The sequence below is a fragment of the Ochotona princeps genome, chromosome 22 (assembly GCF_030435755.1).
Source record: "Ochotona princeps isolate mOchPri1 chromosome 22, mOchPri1.hap1, whole genome shotgun sequence".
NCBI classification, from domain to species: Eukaryota; Metazoa; Chordata; class Mammalia; order Lagomorpha; family Ochotonidae; genus Ochotona; species Ochotona princeps.
In genome coordinates, this window is record NC_080853.1 from 23,293,024 (window position 1) to 23,304,750 (window position 11,727).

General features: G+C 45.6%; 1 protein-coding gene across 1 annotated transcript; it reads left to right on the plus strand.

Annotated features, from left to right (window-relative positions):
- The first annotated feature begins 8,459 nt into the window (after positions 1 to 8,459).
- Positions 8,460 to 10,463, plus strand: NKX2-4 (NK2 homeobox 4). The gene is made up of 2 exons (XM_058679684.1): positions 8,460 to 8,952; positions 9,277 to 10,463. Exons 1-2 carry the CDS (start codon positions 8,487 to 8,489, stop codon positions 9,912 to 9,914), a joined length of 1,104 nt encoding a protein of 367 aa, XP_058535667.1. The 5' UTR covers positions 8,460 to 8,486; the 3' UTR covers positions 9,915 to 10,463.
- Positions 10,464 to 11,727: the final 1,264 nt, after the last annotated feature.

Sequence of the window (11,727 nt, forward strand, 5' to 3'; positions counted from 1 at the left end):
TACTGCTTTATTTACTCAATTTGCAGCCACATGAAACTTCCACACCCCATCTGCTGGTTTACTCCCCAAATGCCCTCAACAACTTGGGCCACCAGCCAAATCCAGGAGTCAGGGATCCAACCAGGCCTCTCTCACGGGTGTCAGGAACACAGTCTTTTGAGCCATCATCATGGCCACCTAGGGTCTGCACTAGCAGGCAGCTGGCATTTCCCCATCCAGGACGGGGAAGCAATGTTAGAAGCAGGTATCCCAACTGGCACCCTGACCACCACACTAACTGCCAACCCTGCATTTTCTTTCAATTCATTTTTCCATGAAACTTTTGAAGTCCCTATGTGTATGTGATATGTATATAAAATACAAACTCACATGATCTATGTAAGTCTAATTAAAAATAGCGTATCAATGTAAATAAAGATGTACACATATAACTCAAAATTCTCTTTGAAACTAGATTTTGGAGGTCAGGTTCAACAGTAGAGACTCCTCTACTTTTCTAGGACACCCGGCAGGCATGGGCACCTGGCACAGCGAGCAGGTGCCTCTGACTGCAGGGCCCCAATTCCAGCAGCCTGCTAGTGTGCATCCTGGAAGCAGCAGAGCAGGGCTCGGGTACAGGGTTTCTAGCAATGTAGGAGATACAAACTGAGTTGGAAGCTCTGGCTTTAGCCTGGCCTATCATGACTGCTGAGGGAATCTGGAGAGTGAACCAGCAAATGAAAACCCTTGCCCTGTCTCTCTCTTTCAAATGATGACAATTAATAATAAAATAAAATATAAGGCACTCAGGACCCTGTTAAGCATACAGTAAGTAATCATTCAACAAATTCTGAGTTAATTACAATTGTGTATATTCTTTCCAGTTCCATTTATTTGTGAGGATTTTTAATATGGAAAAGAACAAGTAGGTAAGTAACTTAATTATGCTATCTGTGTGTGTTGAGAGAGCTTTATTAAAAGAAACTTGTCAGGGCCCGGAGTGATGGTTCAATGGTTAAATCCTCGCCCTGCACATGCCAGGCTCCCATATGGGCGCCAGGTCGTGAACTTTAAATGGGTTGATTTGGTGTTGTGATTTCCAATACGGCCAGTCTAACTGCCAACCTTAGGAAATAGTAACTCCATGGACTATTGCACTATTAAGAATTTTTTTTATAGGTTTATTTACTTTTACTTGAATGGCAGGCTTTGCAGAGACAGAAAGAGGCAGGTTCACTCTCTAAGTGGCCACAACAGCCAGAGCTGGGCCTAGGTCCCCGAGTTGGGTATAAGAGCCCGTGGACCTGGGCCATCTTTCACTGCTTCCCCAAGCACATTAGCAGGCAGCTGGAACGGAAGTGGAGCAGCCAGAGTTCAAACTGGCATCCCTGTGGGATGTCAGCACTGCAGGCAGAGGCTTAACCTCTAACTACTTTCTATGAAGCCTTCTGTGAGAAAAGTGTTAGAAGATGCTTTCTTGAACAATCAGGGATCTTTTGTCTCTTCCAAAACATTTTGTTTGTTTTTGTTGTTGTTGTTGTTGTTGTTTTTGAGCTGACCACTAAGAAGCTTAGAACTACGTCAAGGCTCAACCACAGGAACCTGGCAGGCTTGACAGTCGGGCAGTTGATGGCTTTCTTGCCCTGTCTCTTGACTTCCTTCCTACTCTTTTTATGAGATTTTTTTTTCTTGATTTAATACTTTCTATTCTCTACACCAAAATACCTACATGAGGTAAAACCAAGTTGAATGTAATCAAATTGGCCACGTAGATTCACGTATGACCTACTTTTTAAACATAATCACATCAGGCATATTAGATTTCCAAACATTCTTCATTTCTCCATTAAATACAGATAGAGAATATCCTTGATGTATTAGTATCCATGATCAGATAGTCTCTTATGCCACATCAATATTATTTTTTCATGAGCACAGCACTTAAACAACACTTGTACCTACTAAGCCTGCGTTTTCTGTGGAGACAATTTCAGAGGGCGGCGGAAACACCGGGTTTCTCAGTCAATCCTCTGGTGTCTTTAGAAAGCAATTTGTAAACCACCACCTTTTTAATCTCTGCAAATGGTTAGTAAAAGCTCCATCAAGGCAGTCTGTCACCAATTATGTCCCCAACAGTAGTTCAATCAATATGCACTACTGCTGATTATCCTAAAGAAATACTGCATTTAAGAGAACCATCTCTAGCAGAAAGCATCACTCCAGAATGTTCATAGAAGAGTAACATCTCATCTGTGAAATATTTCCCATTCAGATTTTTCAGAGTGTCATATAATGACAAGCACATACAATATAAAAGAGAATGTATTGGAAATTACCTTATACATGATTCCATTATCCAAATCCTAAATCAACTTAGGTATATTAAACCTTAATGTGTCCTTCACAATTCAAAGTTTGAACTGCAAACTTCAGTTAAATTCAACTTCAATTTCTTTTGACTGTGTGATTTTTTAAAAATTCATTCATCCATTTGGGGTTTTGTCTTTTTTCTTTTAAAAAAATGCATCAATTTGTTTATTTGAAGGGGAGGGAGAGAGCACAGTCCCATCTGCTGGTACATTCCCCAAATGCTGGGGAGCCGGGAATCCAACCTGGGCCTTCTGAGCTGGCGCGCGCCGCCTCCCGGGTAAGACTATCCGGGCAGAGCTTCGCTGGGCACTCTGCTGGAGGTGTGAGCATCCTAGGCAGATCATAAAGGCCCAGCCCCATGGCTACCTCCCACCCGCCTATTTATGGTTGAGTTGTTTTGTTGTTTTAGCTTATCTTGGATATATGCACATGTTATATTAGAAGAGGTGACTCAGCTCCACATCTTCCTTTCCTTTTTCAGTTTTATTTTGAAACTGATGCATAACAACTGGACATTTGAAGAGGGGACCACGCAACGTCTCAGCACACATATGCATCATGTAGTATCCACATCAGGATAAACATAGCTATCTCTTCCAATATTTGTCATCTCTGTTGAAAACATTCAAAACTCTCCGTAAGATATGTTTCTGTTTAAGATATATATGTCTATATTCACACACGCACACACGTGCTCACAATTGTTATCTATAGTCTCTCGGGACGCACTCCCTTCCCCAGACTCACCATAATGTAGTACCATTAATCAACCTTTTCCCACTTCTCTCTCCCTATTCTCCGCATATTCTGGAAGCCACCCAACGTCGTGAGTTTTTTTGTCTAGTAGTTCCTTACACATTTATAAAGGTATACTGCATACCAATGATAATTTTTTTCATTTAAGTTGACACTGATTTTTTTCAAGCATTTCTTGTTTCTCTGGATTGGTATTTTGAGCTAAAAGCCAATGACTTATGGTTTGTGGTAATTTTGCAAAATTCCCATGATTTCTAAAACAATCACAACAAATGTCGGAATCATCTTGTTAATGTTAGCCCCACACAATTCTCTATACAGTGACATGATCAAATCATTTTTATCTTTAGTACTTTTTTTCAAAAACTTTATAATAAATATCAGATTTTCAGATGAATCATATCTGTATATTGTGGGGGCAATTAATTCACTTTCAAGTCTATCTGAAACATAAGGTGTGATTCAAGACTAATTTTATTCATTGTCTTTAAAAAAAAAAATTCTGAGACAACTTTGCCAGCCAGGTTCTCCTTGTGGACCTCGCTGACTCAAACAGAAAAAGAAAATTGTTTTCTATCAAGCTTTTCAATGTAATTAATTAAATAAACAATTGAATTGCTTAAAATCTACCAAACTGCTGATTTTTAAGTTGAACAATAAAGTATTGCCTAGTTCTAAGCCCAACTCTCCACTTCAAATTTAGACAGATACATATTATTATCTGCTACAAACTCAACATTAGCAGCACACAAGAACAAAAAGACTAACGGAAGCAAATAACCCTCTACTGGCAACATTATTCTAATTATTTATTCTAAAATATGCATAGTAAAACTTTATTATCAAAAGCAATAACTTAGTAACTAGTTTACTAGTACATAATCAATTTACTATACATACTCCTTGTAATTAAATAGATATGGAAATACAGAACATTGAGAATAACTACTTTCCTATCAAAAAAGTAACAGGAATTCAGCTTTATTTAAAACTCAAAGGATTTTTCCTATAAAAATGTCATCCTAAAGTGTTCTGTTCTCAATAAGCTATATAAAGGCAAACGTGTTACTCAGCAGAAAGACATGTTATTTTAACGCTACCATTGGTTCCCCATCACATGCTATTTACCCTAAAAACTAATTTTTAAAACAGAGAAAAAAATTAACCTTTCCAGCTCAAGCTCGCAAGGCTAGGCGGAGGGCACTGTGACCAAGCGGACAATCTTCATGCCGTTACTCCTCTGTTCTAACCTCCCACACGGAAAACCAGGCAACCAGAGCTTTCTTGGTGGATTTGTCTTTCTTAGAAATCATTTAACTGAATCCCATTATTATGATGATTTAGATAGTAATGATGCCATTCGTTCTCCCTTGGTTCTACAATCCTGTTCATTTAAAACATATTAATTGATCAGGAAATAGAGAGCTAATTTTAAATTAAAGTACCCAAATCTTAGAAACGGGTAACTCCACGTTTTTAAAGAATCAATTGCAAGGATTTTGCATTTTGCAAAGAAAACATGAAAGGCTTCCTGTGCCAAACAGAACTGATAAAGTTAAATATGTATAATATTAAAGGTGTCAGAAATTTTAAAGAATGGAAACAAACATTTAAAACAAAAAGCCTCCAAGGGAATGAAAAAGCAGTAAGAACCAGATTCCAGGAGGTGGTGGAATCAGCAAAAAATTTCCAACAACTAAACTTTGTTTGAGCTATGCATTTTTTTATAACCTCACATTTTGCTACAAAAATACCATCTTTGATGTTTCTTTATTCTTTTCCAGTTGCAAAGAAGACTATTTTAAAGCTAATCCCACATCATGAGTTTTAGGAACCAAATGATTTCACAACTGTGTTCAACTGATCCCAAACACAGCAAGTGTCTCATTTCCACAGGCACTTCATGTTCTTGAGACTCAAGCAGCAAGTTTTTCAAACACCGACTTGACGAGGAAATTCAAAACAGCAGTCCCGCCCCGAGCCCCACTTCAAAGTGGGCATGTCAGAGGCTCTCTCCACTGCTCCCAGGCCCCGGCTTGAAGGAGCTGCCGAACAAGAGCAAACTCCTGTAGAATTCTACCATTTTTTCCGGGCCCTAAGTTTAACCCAGGAAAGATTTTCAAGAACTAGCGCATGTCTGCCAGGAAGCCCGAGAGCTCTTCCTGAATCTTTTTGTTGAAGACAAATTTCTGTCTTTGCCTATCTTGCTAAGTTTTCACTGTTCAGTGCAATGTGCAACACTAGAATGACCTAAAGTACAGGAATAAAGGCAGGTACCCAACCCTCTGGTGTCCCAGAAAACACAGCAGCCATCACCCAGTGTCTCCCAGCGGGGAACCGGGAAGCTAGGGGTTAGCAGGAGCACCTCTCTTAACTGCAACCTCTTTGGGAATATTTTCTTGGTTTTTGTTTTCTTTGTCCCCTCCCCTCCCTGCTTCCTGCCCCAAGTGTCCTCATTGTTTTTAAAAAGGGGGGGAAAAAGTCAAGAAAAAATTTTTGAGAAATATATCTCCTATGAAATCCAGTATCTAAGAATCTACTAAGTACAAACTTCCATTCGTAATTCGAGCAGACTATACTCTGACGAACTAAACGAGACAAAAAGGCTTCAATGGACAGTCAGATTTTTAAAAACGCGTTCCTGTTTATAAATGAACATATGCACGCTCCAACCCCTAAACTACCTTTAGGCTCAGCATCATCTGCACACACTCGGAAAGTGTTTTCAATTGAAGGGTGTGAAATTTCTAGAGAGAGACACAGATAATCAACAGGGAGAAATAATGAGGATTGTAGTTAATGTGTTTCCAGAACTATCTGCCTCCAGAAATACCGTCTGGCTAATTATGCTCCCAATCAGCCAGAGATGGGGGCCCTGCAGAGACTCTTCAGGTATCACAGAGTCACTGCTTTTCATTTCAATATAGGAATCTTTCAGATGTAAATGCACTTGTGGTAGGACCCAAAGCAGTTCAAAAGCAAACTGCCCCACAGCGACTTGTAGTGTAACCACTCGTCAATTGTTTGATGAAGAAACTGGTTAGGACATTAAAAGTTTAGTCTGCAAACAGAGTCAATAGCAATCACCCAGAAAATTGCAATTGTAAACAAGTTTTCAATGCGGTGACAATATGGAGATTGTGAGTTTGCTTTCTGGAAAACTTTTGACTTTGAAAAAAAAAAAGTGGTTCATAGTGACTTTTTCTCACTATGTTATAAACACAGCCTTTTCCCTCCTTCCTTCTCTCCCTTCCTTCCTTTTTAAAACTTACCTGCTGCCTTGATGAAAGTTTGACAAGATTTTCTATTTTTCACATACACCAGTAAAAATGTGCAAACAATACAATTTAAATTGAAAATCTAAAAGTCATATTGGAGTTTTCAGAATGATCCCAGAAAGTGCTTAAACAGATAAATGCTTCCTGTGTACCTTCAATTGAAATCAGACAAAAAGAAAGAAAGAAAGAAAGAAAAGAGGCAGCTCCATTGTGGGTGAAGATGAAGACCTCGCCCAAGGGCTAACAGCTCAGGTGCAATCTACACAAGAAGCACCACATTAAAACGTCAGCAGAATTCACCTAAGTCCATAACCCACTAGCTGGAAGCAGTTCACAGAACCTCACAACCCGTTCCTTCAGCGTGTATTTTAGGACAACATCACTCTGAACACTTGGCTAGTCGTCACTCACTGCCCATTGGAGAACCAGATGGACAAAACAGTAATTAAGACAGGAAGCTGAAAGCAGAACACGACCCACCCGGGCTGAAACCAAGCAGAAAAAGCTGTACTTGCCTTTGAGCTGTGCTGTCAGCTTGGACATTAGGTACAAACATCTTTTTCTTTCCAAATAAGAGGGGAAAAAATCAACGCTAAAGTCTTGCTTTCCAAAGTACTCTTATTTTGTTTTGTTTTTCCTTCTGTCTCCAGAAATGTTTAAATCTTCATTTTCCTATTTATTGCTGGTTTTTATCTTTACCGTAAAACCGTTTTTAATAATTCATTCCACGTGCTTTGCACACTTCTTTTGTTATATTCTTCGTCTTGTTCAGCATTGGACACTTCACAGTGCCTAAATTCATCCTTCCTCTGCAGGGACATTAGCAAATCCAAACAGCAAAGTTTTTGTCAAAACCAGTTTATCTGCGATTTTGTACGTTTTTCACAAACAAGCCCCCTTTCAGCCTGATTTTCCATTTTTTTATATTCCTTGAAGAGGTTAATTTTTTTCCCAGCAACCACAACAGAAAGACCCATGGCAAACTGCGAGAAAATCTTGAGAATTTAAGATTTTTCCCCCCTTTCTTTTTGCATTCTCACGGAGAATTCTTAGATTCCATACTTACTTTCAGAGACCGAGAGAAAGGAGGGCAAAGGATATATGGGCAAAATGCAGAAAAGACCCTTGCAGGTGCCAGGGGGAACGCATTCGAGCAAATCTGTACGCGTCGTGTTTGCCTTGCTCAACCTCCATCCCTACGGAGTAAAAACAGAAATACTTACAAGTGCGCGTCTGTGTAATTTGTGTGTGTCTGTGTGTGCGCGCGCGCGCGTTTTCTCTCTTCTTTGGAGCTGGATAACTCTGAGCTAATTTGGAAGTGTCCGTTCGGTTGCCCACAAAATGATGCTTAAGGGTCTAAAGATGCATAAATTAGGAATCCTTACAATGGCAGGGCCGGTCATTGTACCTCTTCTCTTTATGCACTCTTATCGTGGGACCAAGAGCCTCTCTCTCTCTCTTTTTTTTTTAACACTTTAGATGATGTAGCCAGCGAGCGGCCGAGCTGGGAGTGCAAGGAGCGAGCAGGGCGAATCCTTCCCCCACGCCCCTAAACTTAGCAGCCCGTTTCCTCGCTCCCCGCCCCCCGCCCCTGGCACCTCCCCAGTTACCCCGTACTTCGCCGCCGTGAAAGTCACTTGAGGAATAACTCGGTCTGCCCCGGGGGACGAGCGCTGCGTCCCTCACGTCCAGCCGCGGCGATTGTCGCAGAGAGCGGCGCGCAGCACAGACGAGGCCAAGGGGGTGATCTCTGGCCAGAAGCACCCAATTGTCCCCCCACCCATCGACATACGCCTTCACCTTTTTTTTTTTTTTGCCTCCATTATGGGGAGGCCGAAAAGGGGGGGGGGATGTGCGAGACAGAGAGAGAGAAAGAGAGGGGGGGGGAAAGATGTCAATGACCATTGTTTGCTCGTTTGGGATGTTGCTCCGCCCCCCGAGTCTGTCGTAAACCTGGCGCCGGACTAAAATAAACCGCAGCTCCCGCAGCGCGCGGGGCTCGCCGCGCCGCAGCCGCCGCCGACTCCTCGCCCCAGGCGCGGCCCAAGGCGGCGGCGAGCAGCGCCCGCCCGGGCCTCCCCTACCCTGGCCGTCCGCCGAGCCATGTCGTTGAGCCCCAAGCACACGACGCCCTTCTCCGTGTCCGACATCCTGAGTCCCATCGAGGAGACCTACAAGAAGTTCGGCGGCGCCATGGACGGCGCGCCGCCCGGCCTGGGGGCTCCCCTGGGGGCCGCCTACCGCGCGCCGCCGCCCGGGCCCTCGTCGTCGTCGTCGTCGTCGTCGTCGTCGCAGGCGGCGGCCGTGGCCGGCATGCAGCCTCCTCACGCCATGGCGGGCCACAACGCGGCGGCTGCGGCGGCCGCGGCGGCAGCGGCAGCGGCGGCGGCGGCCGCCACCTACCACATGCCGCCCAGCGTCTCGCAGTTCCCTCACGGCGCCATGGGTGGCTACTGCAACGGTGGCCTGGGCAACATGAGCGAGCTGCCCGCCTACACGGACGGCATGCGGGGCGCCGCCGCGGCCACCGGCTGGTACGGCGCCAACTCGGACCCGCGCTACTCGTCAAGTGAGCCGGGGGGTCAGGCGCGCGGGACAGCGGGCAGGCGGGCGGGTGCGAGATTTTCCCGCGCCACAGCCCGGGACGCCAGGGTGCTTGGTCCTCGGGATGGACCCCCTGGTCCGGGGCTCCGGGCCGGCGCGCGTGGCGGGGGTCGGAGGGGATGGGTGTCCTGGGGTCCCCGGGGCGGTGAGTGTTGCGGCACCGCGCGCGCGCGCTCGGGGAGGCTGCTGCTGGGCTCGCGGGGGTGAGCAGAAGGGGACACGGCGGCGGGAGCGGCAGGTGGCGGGCCTTGCCGCTCACTGCCCTTGCCCCCTTGGGCCTCCTCCCCAGTCTCCAGGTTCATGGGGCCGTCGGCGGGCGTGAACGTGGCCGGCATGGGGTCGCTGACAGGCATCGCGGACGCCGCCAAGTCACTGGCGCCGCTGCACGCGGCGGCCGCGGCCCCGCGCAGGAAGCGGCGCGTGCTCTTCTCGCAGGCGCAGGTGTACGAGCTGGAGCGGCGCTTCAAGCAGCAAAAGTACCTGTCGGCGCCCGAGCGCGAGCACCTGGCTAGCATGATCCATCTGACGCCCACGCAGGTCAAGATCTGGTTCCAGAACCACCGCTACAAGATGAAGCGGCAGGCCAAGGACAAGGCGGCGCAGCAGCTGCAGCAGGAGGGCGGCCTGGGCCCACCGCCGCCACCGCCACCGCCACCACCGCCGCCGTCGCCGCGCCGCGTGGCCGTGCCCGTGCTGGTCAAGGACGGCAAGCCGTGCCAGAACGGCGCCGGCACTCCCACGCCGGGCCAGCCCGGCCAGCAGCCGCCGGCAGCGACGCCCGCGCCCGAGCTGGAGGAGTTGTCGCCCAGCCCGCCTGCGCTGCACGGCCCCGGAGGCGGCTTGGCAGCCCTGGACGCGGCCGCTGGGGACTACGGCGGCGGTGGCGGCGTGCTGGGCGCCAACCTGCTCTATGGCAGGACGTGGTGACCCTGCGGAGGTCCTGAATGTGGCCCCCCGAATGGTGGACCTGAAACTGCAAAGGCGGACAGGGGCTGGGGGTGCGGCGTGCGCGGAAGCCGAGTCTTCGAAGTATACGCGGCGATCAGAGACCAAGACGGGGGATGGTGGGTGACAGCCGCAAGCCTGGGCACGAGGCTTCCAAGGGTTCTCGGCTCCTTCCAGGAGTCTCTAAATGAGGCGACAGGGTGCTTGAACCCCGCCAGCCGCCGCCGCGTACCTAACCAAAGCTCTCAAGAGTTTTAAAAGTTGAAAACTTTGTGGGTATTTGTATTTCTTAAAGGAAGGAGGGGGCGCGGAATCAAGCCAGCTTTAAGTGTGGTTTTGTTTTTGTTTTCCTGTTGGGAGATTCGTTTTCTTAGGAGCCCACCCCTCCCCCCTCCTCATCTCACCCCCAAGTGCAATTTCATTAGTGTTTGATTGCGAGTAAATTGAATTGTAGGTTGATCATGCCCACAGCAACGTTATCGCAGGGGAATTATTGCCATTTAGGTCATAGGGCCAAGGAATCAAGATCAAAACATGGACCCCGTGAATTGAGTTTTTAGGTCTCCCTACTGGTTTCAACATGTTTCCACGATGATTTGGCAAATGAATGTTTGTATTTTATGCTACTGGAAGATATTCCTTCTAAGATGCAAGGAAAAAAGGTTGTAAATGACTTTTTAAATGGAATCTGGTCCCCACTCCCCTTCCCCAGCCAAGTGATAAAATAAATAGAGCCTGTCTTTCTGTAGGCATGGTGTTTACTCTCTTGGAGGTCATTTCTTGTCTGGTTTGAATACCTGATGAATGAAGTCCTAGCGGGGACAAGTGACATGGCTCAAGCTGATGGCAACTAATCCATGGTCCAAGAACGGGGCGGCTCACTGAACTGTAATCGAGATGTAAAGAATAAAATTATAATTTTTCCATCATGTTTAGAAGTTAATAGGAGTTACACCGATTTTGTTGGTGTCTTATTGTACAAACAATGTATCTATTCTTTAATATGCCAATTTATATTTCCTATGTTTCAAATGGATATTTAAATATAACTTAAAAGAACCTTAAGTACTTTTTCCTAAAAGTCAACTGTTCATTTCTTTTTCATTAAGGGTATAGAGTCCTCTGTGTGTGTGTGTGTGTGTGTTTGGCTTGATGTGACAGCTCAGCTTGATTTAGTCATTTTCATAACTGACTTGGGAGTAAAATTGCTAACAACACCAAAGAAGGTAAGGTTAGGAAACTGGTGAAAATGCAAGAAGTCACTGGGTGCAGTAGAGGTGCTAGAATACAGTTTGGGTCTGAAACATTTTATTTCGCCTAACAGCAGCTTTCTGAATGCAGAGTGAATGCAGAGGAAGGTGTTGTAGAGGACACACACTCTGGTCTGCATTTTGTATAATAAATTCTTTTTTCACAAAGTGTGAAAAGAGACAAGGGGCGCACCTTCAGTGTCTGAATTTTTGGACAAAGCAATTTGATTTTAAAAACATCTTACACAAAAGAAATAATTTGAGCAAATTAGTATGGAAAGGGTGTACTCACCTCCTGGCGCACTATGGAAATGTTTATCAGGCCTGGACAACTTCACAATATACCAGATTTCAAAAGGCTTTGATAGAATGTCATCTTTCAAATTGCTGTGTTGTCACATCAGTTGCTTACTACCATCATTGTACCCGAATTCTGAAATTCTATTTCTAGAAAAGTTTATAAAACAACCACATGGTTTAGAGTAATCTTTATGGCATAGTCCCCAGAAAAAAATGATAGCTGATGGTTTAAATGCTCCAGGTAA

Coding starts and splice junctions, on each gene's coding strand:
- NKX2-4 (XM_058679684.1), top strand. CDS start 8,487: ATGTCGTTGAGCCCCAAGCACACGACGCCCTTCTCCGTGTCCGACATC. Junction 8,953..9,276: donor GGACCCGCGCTACTCGTCAA/GTGAGCCGGGGG, acceptor CCTCCTCCCCAG/TCTCCAGGTTCATGGGGCCG.